This window comes from Papio anubis, chromosome 3, assembly GCF_008728515.1.
Source record: "Papio anubis isolate 15944 chromosome 3, Panubis1.0, whole genome shotgun sequence".
In the NCBI taxonomy this organism is placed as follows: domain Eukaryota; kingdom Metazoa; phylum Chordata; class Mammalia; order Primates; family Cercopithecidae; genus Papio; species Papio anubis.
This window is the reverse complement of record NC_044978.1, coordinates 75,873,170-75,899,235: the sequence shown is the minus strand read 5'-3', so window position 1 is coordinate 75,899,235 and position 26,066 is coordinate 75,873,170. Positions and strand designations below refer to the sequence as shown.

At 35.7% G+C, this 26,066-nt stretch overlaps 1 protein-coding gene across 50 annotated transcripts in view; it reads left to right on the top strand.

Annotated features, from left to right (window-relative positions):
- Positions 1–26,066, top strand: part of ANK2 (ankyrin 2) — a 584,559-nt gene that overhangs the window by 409,310 nt on the left and 149,183 nt on the right. For 46 of the 50 annotated variants that reach the window (XM_031664041.1, XM_031664034.1, XM_009207442.3 and 43 more), the window contains 5 exons: positions 15,656–15,754; positions 19,842–20,027; positions 20,450–20,473; positions 23,311–23,409; positions 24,935–25,033. In XM_031664041.1, coding sequence (XP_031519901.1) covers positions 15,656–15,754; positions 19,842–20,027; positions 20,450–20,473; positions 23,311–23,409; positions 24,935–25,033 — 507 coding nt within the window. The remainder of the gene's footprint in view (positions 1–15,655; positions 15,755–19,841; positions 20,028–20,449; positions 20,474–23,310; positions 23,410–24,934; positions 25,034–26,066) is intronic. The other 4 variants (XM_031664045.1, XM_031664053.1, XM_031664048.1 and 1 more) reach the window with 1 other exon arrangement.

Below are 26,066 nucleotides of genomic sequence, written 5' to 3'. Positions count from 1 at the left end.
TTACATGTAAACACCCTGATTCTGTACTTAGAAGAATTGGCGAGGCCGGGTGCGGTGGCTCAAGCCTGTAATCCCAGCACTTTGGGAGGCCGAGACGGGCGGATTACGAGGTCAGGAGATCGAGACCATCCTGGCTAACACGGTGAAACCCCGTCTGTACTAAAAAATACAAAAAACTAGCCGGGCGAGGTGGCGGGCGCCTGTAGCCCCAGCTACTCGGGAGGCTGAGGCAGGAGAATGGCGTAAGCCTGGGAGGCAGAGCTTGCAGTGAGCTGAGATCCGGCCACTGCACTCCAGCCTGGGCGACAGAGCGAGACTCCTTCTCAAAAAAAAAAAAAAAAAAAAAAAAAAGAAGAATTGGCGAATACTCACTTGCCATAGCTAAAAGAAAGATAAAGATGTAAGAATCCTGTTGATTGCCAATGAAATGCCTTATGAGTGCAATTAGGCCTGTTAGGGCATCATCATTTGAAAGCACAATAATAAATATCATTTCAGAGGCCACAATAATTATTGTTTTGTGCAGTTTTGCTCCAGAAAACACATCTAACAGATCATCCTCATCAGTTTTTGGGGGTACATTTTGAAGCCAATATATGCAGGAAGAACAACAATCAGAAGATATTTTTGTTTAAAATCTGGTTCTGAACAGAAGTATGAGGAGTGGGCAGAGCATGCTTAGGTCCTTTTAAGTAAGAGCTTTGAGGAGTAACACCTTCCCTTAAAGTTATCGGGGCCCAATTTGTAGCTTTTGTACTTTGGGATCAAGAATTCCATCCATCCAGATTTTTAAGGCCATTCAAACACTTTTTTTTTTTTTTTTTTAGAGGAAAGGCTAGCTATAGAACGACTTTGTTGGAATGAGGCAGCCTTTGTGTCAGTAAGGGTGCATCACACTCTACAATTTTCATGATTTGCATGAATCAACCTTGCCACATCATACGCTAATCAGAGATTATTCCTCTGATGAAAACTTACCTTCATTTAATAGTGATTCTTCCCTTGACACATATGAGAATTCTTCCAAGGAGCAGCCACAGGTACAGTAGACACCCAACTATATGTTCTCTGTCCTTTGTATGAAATCATCATTCTAGGTGATCAGAAAAAAAAAGCAAGTTCTCCTTTCTCAAAATATGAGAACTGCCATTTCTATCACATTTCTCTTTTTTCTATGGCTGCCAAAGTGTTAAATTACTGTACCTCGTTCATTCTGAGTTCTGGTTACCACCACTAGAGGACTACAACTAAAGTTTGTTCAGGGTTGCACTTGTAGCCTTATCTTGACTGTAGATATATATTTTAACCATACATATATATAAAGTGTTTCAAGTAGCCTTAAATTTTTGAATGCGAATACATTTCAAGATATAAATTACAACTAAATACTCCAAAGCAGCGGCCCATCAAGGACCGATTTTGTTGAAGACATTTTATCCATGAGCAGTGGATGGTTTCAGGGTAAAACTGTTCTGCCTCAAATCATCAGGCATCAGATTCTCATAAGGGGCACACAACCTAGATCCCTTTCACAGGCAGTTCATGAGCGGGTTCGTGCACCTGCGAGAATCCAATGCCATCTCTGATCTGACAGGAGGTGGAGCTCAGGCGGTAATGCTCACTCACCTCCCCACTCACCTTCTGCTGTGCGGCCTCGTTTCAGTACTGGTTCATGGCCTGGGGCATGGGGACACCTGCTCTAAAGAATACTAAGTGTCAGTATGGAACTGAATGGTTCCGTGTGTTGTCTACGTGAGGTTTTGAGTCAAAGAATGAAGATATTCATTCTTTGAGGTTTTATCTTTGGCAAATTGTGAATTAGAATTTGTTAAGCAGCTGCTAAACATTGAGTATATCACTTTTGTGTAGTATATTTTTCTTCTCCATCTCAGCACTGTCTGGGCGCACTGCCTGCTTTAACTCCCTAGCAGCTTTTAAAAGATCTTGGATAAGGGTAAGTCAGCACAGACAAAAACCCACACTTAGTAATGGACAAGTTCTATAGTAAGACTTTCATTATGCTTAAATTGCTCTGTTGTTCAAACATTATAAAACCTATTTATAACCCCAGGTCTTGTTCTAATGCTCTAACCTTTATTGGTATTATACATGTAATATGATATGAAACAAGACTTTGATTATTTCCAAAACTGTTAATACCAGACATGGAGTGAGAATAGCATTATAATTCTGACGACTGTTGAGAAAACATAGCAACTATTTTAGAATTAGAAAAATGAACCTTTTACTTGGAAAATTTTTAAAAAGTTGGAATTCCCTTGGAAGGTGTTGTTATATTTTTGTCGGATGGCATGTTTTAATTTTTGAATTGCCCTGCAAAGTTATCTGTCAGTTTAACAGTAATCATTAAATGACCTCCCCCCCAAAAAATGACTGACATTGATGAAGAAAGCAATAACTTCATCTGATTGGAGATTTAGATTTTCTGGGTGTGTATCTCAGGTGATATAAAGTGCTATACTGCTACCTTCTGTATTTATTAACAAAGCCAAGGCTACTAGCTGCAATTGACAGGAGTATAGGAAGTGTGGCTTTAGATGAGCTGGTCTAACCAGATCACACAGTGTTTTGATGTTAGATGTGTTTTTAAAAACTTGGAGCAGCATTTTATTTTCTCAAAGACAGTTAAGTAGAAATTGGAGAACTATTTGGTAGTCATTCATTTAAATAATTTTGGGGGGTATAATGCCTGAGATAAGTAAAAGAGTTATAGCTTATTCTGAGTGGTTTAATCTAGAAAGCCATTTTTTAATCCTTATTATATTGAATCAACCTCAAAATGGTAGAACAATAACCAATTAAGTTAATACTATAGCTTCACGGAAAATAATTATTTCAGGTTTATGGATTTTCTTCTGTTGAGGGAAAATAAAAGCACCCTATAGCGATTGTTATTGACTTAATTTTCTTGATGCCATAGGCCTATACAAAGTAGTCAGCATTTTTGCTTTTGGAGGTAACACATTTTCTCTTGCTTCTAAGTTACTAGGTCATGTATTAAATTGCTCAGTATACCTATTTTAATGCACTGGCTACATGCTGAGCAAATTATACTACATACTGAAGATCTGAATCTAGTAATCTATGTTGTTAGATAATTTGAAAGTCTAGAAATGTTTCTTTAAGGAAATGTACCAGGGAATTAATTTCTACCCAATTTCAATATTCAAATATTTATTAACTTTACACTAAAGTTTCTTCTCTGACATTTAGACATTTTCATTACTTTTATAACAAATGGGGTACAACTGTAAAATTTAATTTTTATTATTTAAATTAATTATGCATATAAAAATAAAGACACTTATATATTATTATAAAATTTTATGTGATATAGTGAGCAGCACTTAATCTAACATAAACTTAACATTTCTACTGGCAACTTAAATAAAAGCATTATATATACAAAAATAACAATGAAGAAAAGTCTACTGCTGTGTATCTTATTTTGTGTTTTCCCCTCACACAGAAAAAAGTATTTTAAAATCTCATCACTTGCAAGAGCAAATTTACTTTCTTACTGAAAATGATCCACTTGCTTTTGTGTAGGTTAACCTCGTGCTTGAAAATCTATTTTAGATTTTCTTTGCATATGTGTCTCAGGGTCACTAAATAATGTATTTTAACCATAATAATATTAAATTATGTTTTTCTTACTATTATTTCTGTGATGTGTTTTATGATACTCTTCAGATTTACTGGAAAATGCTTCCTTATGAACTAATGGCAGTGGTACAAACTATATTTTGGTATATACCAAACTAGGATATACCAACTAGGATACCTTCAATCGCAAATAAGAAACATAGTTCCTCATTAGATAAACAACAAAAAGGGGGTTTTCTTGGCTTTCATAAATAAAAAATTTAAATGGGTATAATGAACTCTAAGATTGCCTCCTGTCCATCCGGTGGCTTATTCATAACCAAGGACTCAGAATCTTTTTTCCTCTTTGCTATAATTTCTGCAGTGCCAGTTTATCCTCATCTGGCTTTCCTTGTGGTCCTAGGATCAGAACCACACATTTTCTTGTTCAGAGTCAAAGGAAGGGAACATGCCTGTCCTAGTTTTCCAAAAGAGAATTCGAGTTTGGTTGATTGAACCAACTTAATTATCTTGACCAAACTTATACCAGCATTACCAAGAGAACGTAATCTGCTGATTGGCTTAAGTCATTTGATAACCTGTCTGGGCCTAGAAGATAAGGAGAGAAGTTCAGCTTTATTGTAATTACGTGAACTTTACTGGAATTATGTGGGGAAACATAGGTACTCTAATGAAAAAACAGGATACTTCCAAGAAAGAAGGAGGATCCTGGGTAGGCACCTACAACTACCCATGTCTATAGCTTGGATATTCCATTTTTAAAAAGTCGTATGTTTTCTTTTTTAAAAAAAAAAAATATTTGTTTTCTTTTTAAATTTGTTTACTTTTTCTATGATTTTTAAAATATTCATTTGCTTTCTTTTTTTTTTATTTAAAAATCCAAAGATATAACAGAATTATTCCATCATAGCTTAACAGTTTAGCAAGGTAGTTACTCATTTTTGCAAAGTGAAATAGAGAGAGAAAAATATTTTGGAGTTATGTGAGAGTAAAAAAAACATTATTTACTCTTACCATAAAGTTGAGACTAGCCATCTCAACTTTTCTGTAGAATGGGGTAATGGTAATTCAGCTATTAAATTTAAATGTTGAATAAAGGAGAAAGGCACAAATCTAAGTCATCTATAATTGTCAGGAACAAAGGAAAATAAAGCTAAAAGTAAACTTTTAGTCAATCAACAGCTATTTATTGGACACTTACTATGTTCTCAGCACGATGCTGATTCCTATGGAGGATTCCAATCAAGTGTAAGAGAAGAAGCTGCTTTCAAGAAGTGTATAGGCTACATGCAAAGTCAAGATGAACACATAAGAAACAAAGGCAAACAACAGAAGACACTATATGATTTGGTACTAAATTATATGTAACAGACTATGTACTGGAGAGGAAGATTTGGAATAGCCTAGATTTTGTTAACGAAAAACTCACAGAGGACAGGAGTCAGGCATTGACTCGTACATAAGGTCTGCAGACAGGAAAATGAAATGGAAGACTTTGTAGATGGGAAGATTAGTAACAACAGTGTGAGGAGGTAGAATTGAGCATGGTGAGTGTAGAAATAGTGGTGAGACAAGTTGGTCTGCAGCAACATCACAATATGTATTAAAGGTTTGTTTTCATTATAACTTACTGAGTAAAATGGGGCAAGGATATAAAAGGTCTTGATCTTCAGTTATTGTCTATGAAAACTGATCTCCAGGGCTGGGTGCGGTGGCTCACATCTGTAATACCGGCACTTTGGGAGGCAGAGGTGGGCAGATCACTTGAGGTCAGGAGTTTGAAACCATCCTGGCCAACGTGGTGAAACCCTGTCTCTACTAAAAATACAAAAATTAGCAGGCATGGTGGCACAGGCCTGTAATCCCAGCTACTCAAGAGGCTGAGGCAGGAGAGTTGCTTGAACCCGGGAGGCGGAGGTTCCAGTGAGCAGAGATCATGCCACTGCACTCCAGCCTGGGGGACAGAGTGAGACTCCGAGTCAAAAAAAAAAAAAAAAAAAAAAAAAAAAGAAAACTGATCTCCAGTCACAGTCAGTAAGATGACAATATAGATAAGTAGGTTGTTGAAAATAGATTTTAGGAAGATTAGTTCAAGTTCATGTATAGGATGCACTGGAGTGACTAACTGGAAACAACCAAAATAGTTGAAATGCTTTCTTGATAATTTATCCATGAGAAACTGAAAGCAGGGATCATGGTAGACCCAGAGGGAATACAGTATTTTCTTTCTGTTTGCTGGCAATAACCAGACATGGTATATCATCTGCGGAATTTGCTGTTAAAACACATGGCAGAACAGTGTAGTTGAAAGAACCTGAGTTTTGGAATTAAACATGGGTTCGAATCCCAGCTCCATGTTTTAAGTAATGTGAAACTTCAGGCATGCTTCTTAATCCCTGTGAATGCTAATTTCCTTGAGTCATATAAAGATACAGTATTTGTTTCAATGGACTGCTGGCATTAAATAACAAATGTAAAGTGCTTAGACTTCTCTCTTCTTACTAACACTACCCAAATTTCTTACCCACTGGAAATAAAAAACCAGAAGAATTCCTATGCCTAAGAAAACATTTGAACATTCTTCATCAAGCAGGTCATAGAAATTCCATAATGTCACAAGGCAGAGCTTTCCAGCTCATCCCTAGTAAATGGCTTAGGTGAAAGTAGAAGAAAGTTAATTGTCCAATTACTAGATAAAAGTACAGGTGTTCTCTGAAACAATGTTTTTTTTTGTTTTGCAACAGGGTCTTGCTTTCTCATTCAGGCTGGAGTGCAGTGGTGCAATCTCGGCTCACTGCAACCTCTGCTTCCCTGGTTTCAGTGATTTTCCTGCCTCAACCTTTTTGAGTCTGAGGCAATTTGATCCTTATTGAAAAGGGTAGCTGAGGGAGTGAAGAGAATACTGAGTTTGGATCCCTTTAGGGTTCAGATCTTAGTCTTGCCACTTGGTGTGTCCTTGGGTGAATAACTGTGAGCCACAGTCCCATCATAAAAGTGGCCTAATAGCATAGTTGTGGACAGAAAACAGGATGACACAGAAAACACTTGATAAAACTTAACCTCCCTAGAAAGATTTAGGACATTAGTCATTTTAATGTCATTGGATAGTTTAACTATGAACTAATCTTCTAATCATCTTTGGAGAGAGGAAAGTGGTTAAAATAATTTATAATATCCTAACCCTGGGTAAGAATTGTCAACTTCAGATTATCTGCGAAAATGTATATGTACTTTAATTAATAGGATGCCTTCTTAACTATTAATACTAAACATGTATATAATCATATATTTTGTCCTTTTCCCTTAAATGCTCCCCCAGAGTACACAAAGTAGTCTTTGTTTTTGTGACAACGATTAGTACCCATTGGTTTTTTACATCCTTTGCAGCTGTGCATTCACAGTATATTTAGGGAAATAATTTGAATCATCTTGACCTTAAAGCTTGATGACAATTTGGGGATGTTTTCCAGCTAATCTCTCATAATGCTGATTCCGAGGAAGAAGAAGATGCATAGTATCTGGGATGGGAACTAGAGTAGTATTTCCCAACCAGTACTAACTGAGTCTGTGAAGATCCTCCTAGCATGTCATGGTTAAGGCTGCTGAAGAGTTCTGCTCTATGAAGAAACATAAATCTTGACATTGACCTGCCTGCAAAAATGGGGTGCTTCTTCAAAAGAGGAATTCTACTTACGATATTTGAAGCCAGATCTTTCTGTAACCATTCTTATTACTACAAAATTTGAAAATAAATGTCTAAGATATGAGTTTATTTTCCAAACAGAAAGGAAGCATATAAGTTGTAAGAGATGTGGTTGGCAGGGTAGGTCAGGGCCAGATTATGTAGGACTGTATTAGACTTTATGTTAGTTGACTATTGCTGCATGACAGATCATCCCCAAACTTAGTGGGGATATTGTTAGCTTAAAACAGCAATAAATATTATCATCACAGTCACTGTGGAGTGGTGGCTTCGTTGTGCAGAGTTTCTCATAAGGTTGTAGTGAAGATGTTAACCAGAGCTGAATTCACCTGAAGGCCTTTCTAGAGCTAGAGGAATTTGAATTCTGTTTTACTTTATTCATTTATGTAACAAATATTTATTGAACACCTACTATGTGCTAAGCATTTCTGTGGGCACTAAGTAAAGCCTCTCAGAGAGAGTAACACTTATGTCGAGGCCTGAAAGATGAAGAAGATATGGTAAGAGTTTGCAATATCTCTGCACTTGCTGTATCTGTTCACCTCCTATTCTCTCCTTAACCTCTGTAACTGGCCAGTCTACTTGGTGGTCACTCAATCTCTGGGTTAAAAATTCCTCAACTGTAAAATGGTGACATCTGTTTCCTAGATGAAAATGCTGGAACATTTTCATCTAGGAAAATAGGGCAGTCTCTTTTAATCATTGAAATATAATTACTAAGCTTAGCAATGTAAAATTGAAAGTAAGAAAAAATAAAATGAGTAGTTTACACAGACATTTTGTGTAATCATTTGAAATTTCCATGATCAGTTTCCACTCTTGTGATATATTTTAGAGAATGTGATTTAGCTTATGCATCATCTATGAAATTACCTAAGGTCTATCTTTAGCTGAGTGGTAATATAATGAATTGTAGTTTTCTATATTAAGTTCTGGCTAAGAGATCTTTGAAAGTTTTTTTTTTTTTTTTTTAAATTTTAAGACCTGTAAGAATTCTTTTCAAGATGCATTCTTGCTTTGGCTTTTACCCATACTAGTAATTTCTCTTACTGTTCTTTCACTATTCATTAGACTCAGGTTTAGAGGGAAAAATTCCCCAAGTGAAATATGTGTCTGCAGCAAAGACACTCATACTTCCCATACAGACACTACATCTTTTGAGAGACAATGGAGCAAGAAGAGAAAAGAACAATAATGAACATTCCACTTTCTCTGTATCTGCCATCCTGATTTCATTTAGACCTCCCAATGTTCTCTCTGATCTGTGTGCATAGGCCAGAATATACCTTCTTCACAGAATTAATTGCTCAGTCTTTAGTATTCCAACAGCATTTTATTCATGTTTCTCTTTTCGAAATTATAGTATGTCTGTAGCCTTAAATGATTCTATATAGATGTATTCTGTGAATTGTCATTTTGTTTTTACTCTTGAGAGCAGGAACAATATTGTATTCATGTTTGTTACTTTCAGAACACCTAGCCCCGTGCCTAGGAATAATTTTTAAAACAAATCTGGTGCTATAAAAACTGTTGAAAAGGAATAGTAACATTGACCCTTATATTAAGATAAAAGTAATTTTATATGATCACTTTTTTTAAAGTCAACCAAGTGATGAATCTTCACTTGTGTAAGAGCAGAATAAAGTTATGCGTGCCAGGAAAATTAAGGCTGAAAAGTTAAGATTCTTTAAAATTGATATAATGACAATTCTTAGAGTTGAAGTTCTTGTCTAAAACATTGGTGCTAAACCATTAATTACCTTGTATATTAACAGTATTTTTCTCTGTATAATTTCTTTGAAATGACTTATGAATATCAATAAATTTACTTGCTTTAAAGATTTTCCAAAAGCTTCATTAAATCTGTATCCGATATGTAAAAATATAAATATTAGCTCTTGCACATTCAATTTCCCAAGATAATCCAATTACCAAAAGGAATTTTCACCATTGGCTAAAACCTGATTACTGGTTTATAGTTACATTACTAATGTAAATAGGAAGATATTTTTGTAATAAGTATCTGAATTCCCTAAAATACAGCATGATTTCTATATTTGAAGAAAAGCATTATAGCTGTTTAATAAACCTGAGAACTATTATCAATGACTGATAAATAATACAGACGGAATGCACTGCTAATCTTCCTAATCATGAAGCAGAGTATAAACAAATGAAGAGTAAATTACATTTTAAAATACTAAAATCATATTAATACTTGTAATTCTCACTTCTTGGGATTTAACAAAAACCTGCTTTCCACTCTTCTGGACTATAGTCTGGCCTCCGTTTTCCAATATATCCTCCCCATTCCTCACCAAGTAATATCTTTAAAAAGCAAATGTATCTGTGTCAAACCCCTGTACAAAAAACAATTCCTAGCAAGGCTTTCAGAATAAAATTCAGACTCCTCAGCAAGGCAAACAGGGACTGATCCCTGCCTATCTCAGCTGCTTCTCCCCAGTAACAATGCATTATTTGTAAGTTTCCATATGTCCTGTGTTGTCTCATTGCACGGTGTTTGTTCTCTTTCAAATACCTTTCCTGCTTCTGTGTCTTCAGTGTCTTCTAGCTGTTACTCCCAGTAACTTCTTTCAGATATCATTTCCTTATCTAGTTGAATTATGGGTCTTTCATCTGTATTCTCTTTATATCCAACACATGATTTTTTAAAAAACTAATTATATAGGTGTTCACTAAACTGTAATACAGAATTTTGCTAACTTGTCCATCTCAGTCTCTGGGCTGTGAATTCTTAAAACAGGAACCTTGCATTTTGTCTCTGAATCGTTAAAACTGAACACAATGCATAGCAGTGAAAAGTCACCAAACATTTTTTTGTTGAGTAAATATAATGAATAACAAATAATTCATAGATTTCTATACACAGGGGTAATGTTCAAAATATTTAATAACCAGTTGCTAGGGGCACCTGTTGGTCACACCAGAACTACTATAACAACTGGTAATGCTGTTCTTATTTCACCCACCCAGTATCAGCCTGGGCTGTGGATATCTTTGACTTTTTTATACCAAAGAGGAGAAAATGCATCTATTTTCGTACCTACATGCAACCAGAGACTTTTTAGAAACACACAGAGACAAAAGGTGTTGGAAAGCACCTGGATGCATGTACGCAGAAGCCAATACAGTTATGTTCTTAAGCTATTAATATGTGATGATAAATGCTTTCCTATAAAGTTTACAGTAGAGTGGTGTTAAAGTGCTGCCATGCCTTGTCCTAATTACCCAAAGGCATGTTTTACATTCTCCAGTGGGCTATTTTTTGTTGTTAAATACCAGTAAGTTAAGAAAGAATAATTTCCACATTTTAAGGACCTGTAGTAAATCTTTACTGCCTTACTTCACATGTTTTGTAACAATAAACAACTCTCCGATCTCTGAACCAAAGCTTCCTTCATCTTTTTATGTACACTACTGCAAAGGGTACTGCAGGAGCTGATTGACAACCTACTTCCTTTCTTGTGTCCTAGCACCCCAAGCCAAGGCATCTGTTTTCACCAGAATGAACTTTCTAAAATGCAAATGTGATTATGGTGCTCCCTACCAAAATACATTCAGCTTTTCTGCATCACCTGTAACAAACTTTTCAAGGCAATTTAAAAAATGTGCTTTTAAAAAAATGCTCATTTTTGGGCTTTGCACATGGAGACTCCAATTCAGCAGGGACGAGGTGGTAGAGTGGTACCTAGGCACTCTTAACTTTTACAGGAGATTCTATCACACAGCCAGACTGAGGAAAATTCATCCACAGGATGGAGTTCTAATACCATTACAGGGAAGAGACTATTCAGAAACTGCCACCTGCCTGTCACTCCCAGATCACTTATTAGCTGCAAGACTTCGGCTTAATTATGTAGGTATCTGAGCCTCAGCTGCCTCAGTTTGAATGAGAATGCTAGTACAAATGTTGCAACACTCTTCTAAGTATTAGATGTAGTATTAGGTCATTTATCATCCAAACTGAGGCACTATTAATAATTACTCCAGGATACTATGATAAACTTGAGCTGTCCCAGACAAACCAGGAGACTATAATTTAAGGAGATCTATTCAAAGCATTTTTACAGTGGATATAACAGAAGCTCAATAAGTCACTTTCATTTTTATCATTCTTCACATTTGCTCCCCTACTTTGCTGGAAGCTGTAGCACACCAGGGTCATGGCACAAGGCACACAAGTGATGTTTGTGAAATGCTCTAACCAAGATTTTGAATGTTCGTCTGTCACTACCCTTCTCCCCATATACTTGATACTTTCTTCCTTGATTTTTTTGTTTTGTTTTAATTTTTTATTTCTATAGGTTTTAAGGGAACAGGTGGTGTTTGGTTGCATGAATAAGTTCTTTGGTGGTGATTTCTGAGATTTTGGTACACCCATCACCCGGGCAGTATACACTGTGCTCAATCTGTAGTCTTTATCACTCAGCTCCTTCCCACCCTTCTCCTCTAAGTCCCCAAAGTCCATTGTATCATTCTTATGCCTTTGTATCCTCATAGCTTAGCTCCCCCTAGGAGTGAGAACATACGATGTTTAGTTTTCCATTCCTGAGTTTCTTCACTTAGAATAATGGTCTCCAGTTCCATCCAGGTTGCTGCGAATGCCCTTATTTCATTCCTTTCTATGGCTGGGTGTTAGTACATGGTATATATACATACCACAATTTCTTTATCCACTTACTGATTGATGGGCATTTGGGGTGGTTCCATATTTTTGCAATTGTGAATTGTGCTGCTATAAACACATGTGTGCAAGTTTCTTTTTCATATAATGACTTCTTTTCTTCTGGGTAGTTACCCAGTAGTCTCCCTTGATATTTTTTATAAGCCTTGATATTCCCCTCCTTTTCTCCTCTACCACTTTAGCTCATCTCTTTGTAGGTCCCAGGACAAGGAATGCAAAGAGGCCCGCTTGTAATTTATTTTTTAAAATTAAAAGCTACATATCAAGCTAAAAAATGGTTAAGTATCTCCTATTTTGACAGGTTAATCATGACAGGTCCAAAGTTAGATATCCTGGAATGCCTGGAGTTGCACACAGGACTGTGATGAGGGCAGTGCCAATCCTGGGGGCCTACCACCCAGTCCCCTTTCTACTCCTGTCCCTGACTCCATCTGTGTGACAGGAGCATCACATGTAAGGGTGTGGACACACAAACCTGCACATATTCAAGCTTTGTACATCTCCCACTTCTACCTTCCCTAGCAAACAGCTTGAAGGGTGTGTATTATATACCTGTTGCCACTGTAACAAATTACTACAACACCAATGGCTTGAAACAGCACAAATTTATTATTTTTTAGCTTTGGAAATTAGTCTTACAGGACTAAAACCAAGATGTTGGCATTGCTGTTTCCTTCCGGAGGCTCTAGGTGAAAATCCCTTTCCTTGCCTTTCTCAACTTCTAACACTTCTTTCTATGATCATGGTCCCATCCTCCATCTCCAAAGCCAGCAGCGTAGCATCTTCTCTCCTCTTTGCCTTCTGTCTTGCTCTTGTAAAGACCCCAGTGATTACACAGAGCCTGTTTAGATAATCCAGGATAATCTCATCGTCTCAATTGTTTTTAACTTAATCACATCTACAGAGTCCCTTTTGCCAAATTAGGTAGCATTTACAGGTTCCAGAGATTAGGATGTGGACATATGTGGGGGCCATCATTCTGTCTCCCAAAGGGTGTGCATACCAATGGACACTTGAGAGGATGAACCCAAGGAAGAAGTGTGAGTGAGCATTGGAGCCACACTTGGGAACACCTAGGCAGGGATTCTGGTCATGGAGGAGCTGTAGGGTCATGGTGAGCATGTCCTCTTGGCCCTCAGGATTCTTTGCCCTGCCCAGCCAGAGGGGGTCCCTCTAAAGCTCAGAACCCAGGGCAGGGTCCTTTCTCAGGCAGGGATCTCAGCATAGTACATCTCCTTTCTCCTGCTGATCTGGCAACCTCTGCCTGATTCCCTTTCTCTTGATCTCTCTATAAGACTGTCAGAGAAAAGCATGTTAGCAAATTGTTTTACTGTATCAAAAGTTCTTTTTCTTTTATTTTCATCCCTGCCTTTTGCTTGTCATGAAAGAGCCCCATTCCACACCCACTCATTGTTTTTACCATCCTCACTGGCTTTCCCTTCCTTTGAATCTCTAATTCTATCCTTCCGCCACCTCTTCAGTGTTCTTAAAATACACAAGATTTCACCTGCTTGCTGTGTGTGTGTGTTTTTTAAAATATGCTATCCAGCTAGCAAGTTATTCCTGAATCCTACAACATTGTTAATTCATTCCTCTTATATTTCTTTTTTAGTTCTAAATTTTCCTCCAACATTTGGAGCCTGAAGAGTTTCTTCTATAATCTAATTTAAAATCACTCTACTTGGTCTACTTGTATACTCTCTCTTTATATTTTGCTGGATGTTGGCCATTTTAAATAATGTTTCCACACTTATACTATATATACAGAAGAACTTATATTTCCAAAAAAGTATCTTTAAAAAATGTTTTCTCCCTGTAGTCCCAGCTACTTGGGAGCCTGAGGCAGGAGAATTGCTTGAACCTGGGAGGCAGCGGTTGCAGTGAGCCAAGATTGTGCCACTGCACTACAAACTGGGCAACAGAGCGAGACTCCATCTCAAAAGAAAAAAAAAGTTTTCTCTTAAGTTTTTAAAAATCTCTGAACTCTGATCTGTGTTTTTACTTATTCTTGTTAATGCATGGAAAGTTTAAGAAATCATCTATGTTTAAGGTCTACATAGTTTGGAGAGCTTATGAGTTATTTCACAAGAAGGTTTTTTTTTTTTTTTTTTTTTTTTTTTGACGGGGGGTCTCCCTCTGTCCCCCGCGCGGGGGGGCAGTGGCCGGATCTCAGCTCACTGCAAGCTCCGCCCCCCGGGTTTACGCCATTCTCCTGCCTCAGCCTCCCGAGTAGCTGGGACTACAGGCGCCCGCCACCTCGCCCGGCTAGTTTTTTTTTTTTGTATTTTTTTAGTAGAGACGGGGTTTCACCGTGTTAGCCAGGATGGTCTCGATCTCCTGACCTCGTGATCCACCCGTCTCGGCCTCCCAAAGTGCTGGGATTACAGGCTTGAGCCACCGCGCCCGGCCACAAGAAGGTTTTGTAGATTTTTTCCTTAATGAGACATTACATATTCCTAAGGCTCTGATGAAAAGAAAATTTGCCCATTTAAATTTGATTTAAAATTCATATTATACAATTTCAGTAATTTTAAAAATCTCTGATTATAATAATGTTATAATATTACTATAGTGTGTGCTCCATTAGGGTGCATGTGTCTGTCTTATTTATCACTGTAGCTCAGCGATAGTCTAGCCACCAGTGGCTGTATTTTAGCAAATAACTGAGAAAGTGAATGTGAGAATGAGTGATAGAATTTCAAAATGGCTTTTAAAAGCAATATAAAGATGTTCCATATAAACCATGCTGCTTCAATCAGAACACTGAAATATAGACTTTTAAATTCTCAATCAAATTTGTAGTCTCTCCTAGACTATTCTGCTGTGAGTAGTAAATTACTTCACTAAGGGTGCTAACTAAACTGTGTATATTCAAGATAACCATGGTCTGTTTAAATAGTTTATGAATGATAAATACAGAAGATATTATATAGATGTTATTTTATAAAGATGCTATAGTGATAATTCTGTATGTTATAGAATTATATAGACACTGAGATACCAAATATGCTAAAGACACTAAGATATCTACTTTTTTTTTTTTTTTTTTTTGAGACAGAGTCTCACTCTGTCACCCAGGCTGGAGTGCAATGGCTGGATCTCGGCTCACTGCAACCTCCGCTTCCCGAATTCAAGTGATTCTCCTGCCTCAGCCTCCCTAGTAGCTGGGATTACAGGCATGTGCCACCATGCCCGGCAAATTTTTTTAGTTTTAGTAGAGATGGGGTTTCATCACTGTCCAGACTGGTCTCAAGCTCCTGACCTCACGATCCACCCGCCTCGGCCTCCCAAAGTTCTAGTATAGGCATGAACCACTGCGCCTGGCCACTAAGTATCTTTAACACAGTGTTAGCAGATGAGAAATGTGACTCTCTGGTACTGAAATGAAGACAGGAAATGAGGGAAACTATCTTCCTTAACTCTTTTTCCTCATTGCTCTAGGAATTGTGTATGGTGCTTGGTTCACTGCAATTTTGTCTAGCTTTATAATGGTAAAAATGTGTATAATTTCTTCAGTATGAAAGTATTTTATATAGCTTCACTAAGTCGAAGGTTTACTTCCTCGTGTTCTCTCTTATACAAATGATTGAAGATGTCTTTTTTTTATTTCTTGTCCTCAGAATGGCTTTACTCCTTTATACATGGCTGCCCAAGAGAATCACATTGATGTTGTGAAATATTTGTTGGAAAATGGAGCTAATCAGAGCACTGCTACAGAGGTAAGACTGTCAGCCCTAAAGTCTTGAATTCTTTGATCTTAATGTCCATATTCTTTATATCAGTCTGCAAATAATCTCCATTACTTTGTCTGAAATATGCTAGGAACGTTCATGTTGCTATTATAATCGCAACAGTGGTTATGAACAAATGACTCAGGCTTGTGCATGGAGTTCCATCAGTTTATGCCTTCATTTTGGATTCGTGTCTACTTATTCTTACATAAAATCATGCCTCCATCAGTTTTCCATCCTCTGGCCTTTTGGGAGCTTTGTACCATTCTAAAATTCAATTACAGTAAATTCTACTCATCTCTTTGCACCAATATTTTATCTTTGTTAGGATCTAATATAATTCCTTAATGGAACAACTTTTTTACCATCAGAAATAATTCATAAGTATCTGTGTTAGCACAGTTTCATGAGGAATGTCACTAAAAAACACCCTGTACCTTATTGAAGCACAAATTATGAAACATGGTTGTGTGACTGATTATGGCAACAATTGAATAGAATGTTCAAAATCAGTCTAGTCTTAAAGAGTTCCAGGACATCTGGACCTAATAAGTGAGAGTAGACAGGGGCCTTGAGAACATCAGTTTTCTTTCCTAAGCACTTTTTATTTCACCTAGTAAGTAGAAACTGCTTTGTATTTTCCTTCTCATTTTTGCTTAGGTAGGCAGATTAAGCAGCAAGTTCAAGGGCTGTCTGGGGCAGTGATTTCAAGTGATGCTCCAGAAGCTCTTGTGCTTCGGGCCACTGAAAGGTTGGGAGTGGGCCACATGCAAGAGGAGAGGAAGAGAGCTCGCCTGAGACATGTCTGTCCTTACCTCTTTCAACCAGAGTATATGGGCTTGGCTTTTCCTATTTCATATTTTGTGGCCCCATTGATAAAATTTCAAAACTCCTGGCCTGAAGTGAAAGAAGACTGATGGATTCTTGTTACCCAGAAACTATCTTAAGATAATTTTTAATATGGCTTCCTTTCTGGACAATTAAGTCTTTAGGACATGAACTCCCTTCTATGCTGCATTAGAAGGAGAGGTTATTAAAATATAATAAATCCTTTTCCAGTCCCTTTGGGAGAAAACTTTTTATGGAGCCAATTGCAATGACTTTCTGACAGCTTATTCTCATTAGTTAAAAAAAAATCCAAGAAAACACTATGAATGAGACCATGTTGCCTACCTATGACTGGAAAACACAACTGCCCAGTATGAAATGTTTTTGAGTTCTCTATTCAATACACACAGATTTTATACTCTTGCCACTTGGATATAGTGTGATTTTTATGATTTGGGACCTTTTCTTTCCTCAGACTAGTTCTGTCCATGAGTACCATGTGAATATCTTCGGGCAGAGCTCAGGTAACAATATGAGTCTGCATCTTTGCATCTGGGCCTCTGAGAAATATATCAAAATAAGGACATCTATGTTTGTTTTATTTGATTTTGATTTTCTTGAAAGCAGAATCATTTACCAGATGAAACCTTTACTCTAGAGTGCTTCTATTTACCAAATAGACTTAAGGTTTCTAGTGTAGGATTTAGGAAAACTGAGCTTGCTGGCATTCCCAGCTGTCTCATGGCTTCTGGCTCCTTTGGTCTAGACCTCTGTAGCATTTCCCGTTTGATTCCAAAAATACCCTTTTATGTACATTGCATCAGTAGGGGCTATGTTATACTTTGATCCCCAGAAAGTTAAAATCCTCTCTGATTCCACAAGGAAATGTGTCTTTTGCAAATAAATCATGTGAGGTTTTAAATTCTAGCTTAGACACATTATATACCTATTATTTGTTTCATTTTAGAAACTCATTTAAATAGCTAAAATTACTTTTTTCCTATTGAATATATAAGCTTAATTGATTAAACTCTCATTGTCTGCACTAATGGTTATCAAAAAACACACATGGACAAATCTTTACGTATTCCTTTTTAGTGTATTATTCTGTAAAAAAAAAATAATAATGTTTTTACAGGGCTGTATGGTTGATTGCCATTTGATATCCTGTGTTATATTGCTAAATACCATCTACAGTCTTATGTGAACATGTGTGAACATACCTAAAGAAGGGACTTGCCCTGAGCTGGTTGGTAGCTAATTTGCAAAAATTAATAACTAATCAAGATATTATGACCACTTTAAAATCAAATAATTGTGAGATTATTTAATGTGGCAATGAAATTCATGACTGAGAAGAAATATTTAAATTTCCCATAATTATGGCACTTAGCATTGGTAAATGAATGATGAAAAATGAAGCTACTGAACTTTCATATGGATTTCCTTTTAGTTGAGGTACTTGAACAAATCATTCCGAATGTTTAGCCTTATCCCATGCAGTATAGATTAGAGTGAAATCTACATGGTGAAGATCCAAGGTTAAATTCTCAGAAGGGAGTTCTCAGTCTCTCCAGTACCATTTTTATACAGTATTTCTCTACTCTCTTCCTTCTTCCTAAATGTTACCAAAATTAAAGGCCAAAAACTTTTTAACGACATTCTGTTCTGTGAGCAAATGCCTCATCTCCAAGAAAAAAATTAATTTCACACTCTTTTAATATAAACTATCACAGTGCTGCAGGAGATAATACATTTAAATATGTATGTGATAATGAGTCTGTGCTTTTCTCATTCACAGAGCATTTAATATGTGCCAAACAAAGTTCTAAATTCAGGCTACTATTTTTCATCTTAAGATACTACATGCTTTACTCTTCCATTCTGTTAATGTGTTATGTTTAAAAATCAGTTATTATTAAAAAATTATTATTGCTGGTACTGCATATATGATACAATACACTTGAGGAAAACTATTTTTTCCTCAAAAGTCTGCAGTGACTTTAAAACAATTATTATTGGAAAAAAATTGAGTAGTTAAATTGTGATAAATTACCATTGTCTCTAGAGTGCAGTCTTGGGTTCAAGCGATTCTCCTGCCTCAACTTCCCAAGTAGCTTGGATTACAGGTGCACACCACCACATCCAGCTAATTTTTTCTTTGGTATTTTTAGAGGAGATAGTTTTTCACCATGTTGGCCAGACTCGTCTCAAACTTCTGTCCTCAGGTGATCTACCCGCCTCGGCCTCCCAAAGTGCTGGGATTACAGATGTGAGCCACCCTGCCCGGCCTAGAATGCAGTCTTTCAATTTACCATTCTATTGTCCATATTTTTTTCTCTATGTGAATGGAAACTTCTAACTTTGAGACTTGTTTTCCAACTTTTGTGGATTAAGGGTGTTTTTTTTTTTTCTTTCACATAAGTAGAGCCTAAAATATACTATTTTTTGATGTACTTGTCACCTTTCCAAGAACTGAATACTTGTTTCTAGAGAGAAAAATATAGCTTTCCAAGTTTTCTAGCATGATTATCTACTACTAAGTTTTCTCTACCTTTTCACTCCCCATGCTACTGGTTTTTTACTGTCTTCTTAAGTTTAGAATTGAAAACAGGTTTTTCTACATTACCTAGCACATGTAATTTTATATCTAAATGGTCAAAATAATATAAAATTCAACTATTAAGGGCATAATTAATAAATTAGCCTAATTTGCCAGAGTTTTAGATCGTATTGTTCCCTAAACTTCCAAAATTGAATTGGTAATAGACAACTCCATCCCTAGGGGCTGTTTTCCTTAACCATTCAGTGATATTTAGTAACCTGCATAGTCAATCATATATTTTATTTCCCTGTCTCAGTTACCATATCTTCGATTCCCAGTCAGACTTGGTCTCCATTCTTTCTACCCTTCCCACTTTTCTGCTTTACCTACAGAGCCATTATTTAGGATTGGTTCTCACTTTTATTTTTCGATTGCAACCATACATTTGAGCACATCCTGTATGTAGTATGTTTGTTAAAGAATGCGGATGTTTTTCAAAATGTATAGAATAGAAATTAGGAAAGCCGTTTGATTAAAGTATTCCATAATATGATGGATAACTGGTTATAATCTGCTTCTAATCTTCCCAGTAATATTTGGTTGTCAATCTTGATCATTAAAGATTAGAGCCATCATTGCTTAGAACTAAATCTCTAGCATCTAAAGATGTTAACAGACAATTTTTACCTTCTGTTTTACCAGGATGGCTTTACTCCTCTAGCTGTGGCACTCCAGCAAGGACACAACCAGGCAGTGGCCATCCTCTTGGAAAATGACACCAAAGGGAAAGTGAGACTGCCAGCTCTGCATATTGCCGCTAGGAAAGACGACACCAAATCTGCCGCACTCCTTCTTCAGAATGACCACAATGCTGACGTACAATCCAAGGTAAAAGCTGAACACATTTGTGAAAAGGAACTCTTTGGCTGCCAGACTCCTCCTGGGGGATGATAAAGAAGTAGGCCATGGTGATAATGCAAAATTATTTCTGGTCATAAAAAGAGATAAATGACTTTCAGAGGTATTTCAGAAAGAAGGGGACCATCTAAAAAATTAAATGCAAGATAATTTTCTTTAAAAGACGAGGTTGAGCTTTTTAGAAATCTGCTTTCTTATTCTGTTTTTAGTCACAAATAATAGAATTTAAAAGATAAAATTGTATTGTGTAGTGCTTGGGGATGTCTTCTTTCAGTAGAATGCATTTTGGCATGTTGGAACAGTATACCCAATTGCAGTGAGCATATTGACTGTTACCATAATTTTGCATTGTGTAATATCTTCCCTCTTTCTCCCAAACAACACTGCTTCAGATGATGGTGAATAGGACAACTGAGGTACAGTATTGTGGTTATACCAAAATTTACCTTGTCTTTATTTTTAGTTTTTGCCCAATTAGAATAAATGCTCACTAATTCATACTAATGATTACAAGTTCCATTAATGGGAAATTAATTTGGAAACCTTTCCCATAATGAAGGCAAACTGATAATTCAAAGATATTCAATGTAACATATAATAGAAGCATTATTTTATCAGTAAAACTATTTAAATAGGTTATTAGAGAATGAAATGAAACTCTTTCTTAACATAGATTTTAATGAGTGAACTTTACTATTAACTTATTGTCAAGAAGAGATATGATTTTATTTCCTTAATGAGAATTCTCAGGTTAGAGTTTTTACGAAGTGAAAATTTGGGAGGTTTCTCTGCCACTGTGTTTTGTCTTTTTATCTAATTGCAGTTGCCCTTTTTTTCCTGTATGCTCTTTTTCTTTACCACATTTTATATAATAAATGATATTATTGAACGTATCAAGAGCAGACCAATTGCTTTTTCTTCTAAGTCTTAAAATACTTGTCATAGAATCGTATATTTTCCACATTCCAAAATAAGTCACTTCAATCAATAAGAACATTAAGTTCAGAAGCCTCTCAGTATGGTGTGTTTGTATATGTATGTATTTGGTAGTCTCTCCTTGGCCATTGCTGCAGAGAGACACTAACACAAACATTGTTGATGTATATTACACAAATTAACCTATACTCAAAAACAAGTGACTATTTATGTAGGTCCGTTATTGTTTTGCTGAGGGGATTCTTTAGACTATCATCTCATTTGATGACTAGGTTGTGGACTTATGAGCATTCTCACAGAGTATACTTGAATTATTTGTGTTATTTCTTTTGTTCCCTGTCTTTGTATGGAACCTAGGTCAGAGACAACAGAAAGCCCAACTGCTTGGTGAACTTGTTCACAACTAGAACCATACAAATTGATATCTTAATAACTAATTTCAGTACCTTTACTTTCTTAGATGCTTTTTGATGATTATTTAAGATACATTTTTGAAAGCGGTATTGGCTCTAAACATTGTGAAAGCAAAAGTTTGGGTGAATTTTTACTGAGTTATAAATATTTCCTTGAAGACAATAGAGTAAAAAGAATAGAAACCCCTTTGTCTAATCCTGTAGAAATGTGAACTCTGCCTCCTGCTTCCATGTTAATCAGGGAAGAGTTCCTCTGAAGGGCTGATACCAGTTTTGTGCTGATCCAAGATTCACAGCCTGGGTATCATTATGAATGATCAGTGAGGCTATATCAGACAATAAGTTAGTTTATTTTTGCAAATGATATTACTATATTTAAAGACTTTGAAAATGATTCAGCCAGCCTCAGTATGTTTTTCTGAAACTAAATTGTGACATCAATAATAGACACACACTCAGGATATGTCTGAGTGACAGGAAATATCAAGATAGAAATGAAACAAATTTAGTCAATTATTTCCTAAAATATAAAAATTTGACATTTTATCAAATAACAGCCAGGTTGAGGGCTGATTTCCCCCTCCATTTTGACATGAATATTGGCATGATGTAAATGCAAAATAAAAATATCTTGATCATAGATGTGGGATTTTGATTAATAGTTACTGTTCTTATTTTGTGTCTTACTTCTCTCTAAGTGAGAAATTATTTGTAGTTAATGTTGCTACAGTAATAGCACAAATTTTCATTACCTAAGGTATCTGAATGCTTAATTAGGGTGTTTTTAAAACAAAGTCACCAAAGCCTATGTATCAACTCAATAGAAAAAAAATGATTGTAATTTTGAAAATATTTCTTAAAAACAATACAGTAAACAATTCATTTCAACTAAAAGAGAGCGATACCAAGTAACCCAAAATCTGCAGAATGTGATAGCAAATAACAGTTTCTATTTTTCCCATAATCTTTTGTTAACTAGTGAAACTTATGGAGAGTAAGAAAAATTATCAGATCTTTGTGTACTTTAATAAGAAAAGAGTTAATATGCTTCTATTGTGAAAATGGCAACAATTTTCAACTATATTTTCATCAGAAAAAGAAAGAAAAGGAAATATATTTTTTTCATTTGATATTTTCAGACTCAAAGAGTAAACAGTTCTGTAATGCCCATTGAGTTGATTTAACCTGGTTGGTTAAACTACATTTTATTGTATTGATAAAATCTGTTTAACATTCAAAATTGGAGTGAGCTGAACTTTTCTCTTCCTTTTTTATTCCTATTGATGCCAAGTATATTGTTTAATTTTTGTTTTTTAATTATTTCATCATGATAACATAATCTTGCTACACAGTTGTAAAAGTGTATAGGAATATCATGACAGTGTAAATGATGTGGAACAAATTCTATATCCTTTGTAAGAATTTTTCAACATACTTTCATGCTTCCAAAATTATAATGCCAACCAATACTGCTTTTTTAAAACAAAAGTAAAACAAAAACACTGGTTTTGAATCTTCTCTGAAACGATATTAACCAAATTCATTGATATGTTAATCCTATGGCTGAAACTTTATGTTGTTTAATCATATTCTGGTTTTCTTTAATATGCAAGACCAATTTAAGAAACATTGTTTTGTATAAACAACAAATCTCATAAATAAATATTTAAGATAATTAAAAATATGCCATGAATATTATGCCAATAAATGTAGAATATTTATTTACTTTTTATATGTTTAGTTATGTACCACCTTATAACGTTAAGATTTAAGATCTTACTAAAGCATTTATTATTGCTTATATGTTAGGTAGACCGTTACCATGTGACTTTCTTCACTAATACAATGGCTGCAACATAGTAAAGTGAAGTGCTATGCTGACTATCATATCTTTGCTTTCATAGAGTGGTTTTACCCCTTTGCACATAGCTGCACATTATGGAAATGTCAACGTGGCAACTCTTCTTCTAAACCGGGGAGCTGCTGTGGACTTCACAGCCAGGGTATGGATTAAAATAGTTTCTCATTCTAGAGAGCAGTAAATAAGTACCTTAAGAAAGTAAAAAGGAACACCAATGGCTGTCTTAAAGATTTTATTTCTTTTTCCTTACCTGGGTCTGTGCTGGAGGTATTAGATTTTTCATTTTCTTTCTTTAAATCACAAGAAGTCATCTTGGCTTAAGCAGAAAATAAGAATGTTGTAAATTCATGCACAAATCATTGCCAATAGTTAAAGAGGACATTAATTCTGACCAGTATGAACAGTTATATTTAACGATCATGCCGTGAATCCTGATAAGTCATGTCAATAAATAATTAAACTGTTAAAATGTTAACTATAAAATATATAAGTAGAATGTCTTATGATGACTGTGGGGCACACAATTTGATAGGGAATTGTTTTTAATGAATTGAGAATTTGTTCCCATGAAGTCTTACTAAAATACATAAAAGGTGTCACATTGTTACATGTTTCATGGTATGCTTTTACTAGAAAGAATTCACTTACATAATAGTGGTATATATCAGTATACTTAATATACAGTTAATGCAGAATATGAATATTCAAAAATTACAACACAAAAAAAATCAGGTACATATCCTTGCCATAATGATGACAAGTGATAGCCAATAAAATAAATAAATATAATTTGTATGTGTAATGTTTATGTACTAAGAAGTCATGTGCAGTGAAACTATGTTCTGTTATTTTCAAGCTGTTTTTCTTACTGAATTATTCTGAAGGAGATGTTTGTTTGTTGTTGTTGCTGTTTAGAGACAGGGTCTGGATCCGTTGCCCAGGGTGTAGTGCAGGGGCACGATCATGGCTCACTGAAGCCCTGAACTCGTGGGCTCAAGCAATCCTCCTGACTCAGCCTCCTGAGTAGCTAGGACTATAGGCACACACTACCATGCCTGGCCAATTTTTTAAAATTTTTTGTGGTGATGAGGTCTTACTATGTAGCCCAGGCTGGTCTTGAACTCCTGGCTTCAAGGAATCCTCCCACCTCAACTTCCCAAAGTGCTGGAATTACAGGCATGAGCCACCATGCCCAACTTGAAGGAAATGTTTTTAAGAATCATTTTTATATTGAATATTAATGTAAATATTTGTATTCTATTTTTAAGCATCATAAAACTTAAGATTCCAGACTCTTTAAGTGCATGGATGTTATAGAAAGAAAGACTTTACACTAGGGCCCTATCTTAGGTAGATTTTAAATTTTTGTTCATATTACACTAAAGTGGTCCCTTTGTCTCTTGACTGTAACTTGTACATTCTATACATGTTTTGTAGTTATTGACTAACTTAGTTATGCAGTTTCATTCCGTTTTTCATTCTCTAACTATATTGTTTTGTGGTTTGTGTGATTTTTGTTCCTTAAAAATCAAAGACATAGAAAGAGTAGAAATTGTGGATCAAATTACCACATAGGTCACAACCTCCTTTGTGGCCTTTAACACAAAGGCATCGCCATCATGCCCTGTCATACCCAACAGCTCTTGTTTGGTCTTTCTGTGGTATAGAATGGAATCACTCCTCTGCATGTGGCTTCCAAAAGGGGAAATACAAACATGGTGAAACTCTTACTGGATCGAGGCGGTCAGATCGATGCCAAAACTAGGGTGAGTTTCTCTGTTCTTTCAATTTTCTACTATTATTATTTCTTTCAATCCTCATAGAAGGCACCTCGAGACACCAGGTCATTAACATAGGCAATGTGTTTTCAAGGAAATTGCTTTACTGGAATTGATTTAAATCTCATACAACATTTAAAGGGTTCATACCATAAAGTGAAATTAATATTTGCTCATAAGTGCCCAGAGAAGCGAAATGTTGGTCCCTCAATGAGATAGTTTTGAAGTTTTTGCTTAGTGATTTTCTGGGACCAAAGATCAAAGATTAGGTTTACACAACTCTCTTTTGGGTAGTTATAAGTATCAAGAACCTGAACTAATTACCATACACTGAGATTGAGAATGTGGCTTTCACACAAAATATTTTAGTACATGTTTACAATCTTTGGCTTCTAAGTATTCAATTCCTAATTCTTTTTTCTTAAGCGGCTATGCTATCCTGACCTGAGCAGGGGATTTGCTATTATGGAGAAAAGCATACAGTTAGTATACTGTACCTTTATTTATGTCATTTTGGTAGAAGTGCTATCCTTAATTTGTTTTGAACTTAGGTAAAATATCATTTCAAGTTTGCAATACATTCTAAATAGATAACACGATAGACAGTAGAGTGCAGTTGTTAAAAGTACAGAATGAAGGCAAACTGCCTGATTTCAAATCCTAGTTTTACTATTAATAAGTTGTATTATATTGGCAGTTTACTTACCTTCTCTGAACTTAGGCTAATAACAACACACCTACTTCATAAAGTTGTGTGAGAATGAACTCTTAGCTATATTTACCGTTTTTGAAAAGGCAGAGTAAGTTACCTAGCTCTTCATAATATTTGATAATATTACTGACGTTTTACAATATATAGTTACTTGCTTTAACACGTAAGGAGTATTTCAGTATTAATTATCTGGAGTAGATTTGTTAATCATAGACTTCGGCAAAACTTCAATTGTGCCTATAATACAAAAATGTTAATATGTAGTATAAAAAAATCTATGTTAATATGTGGTGTAAAAAGCCTATGAAA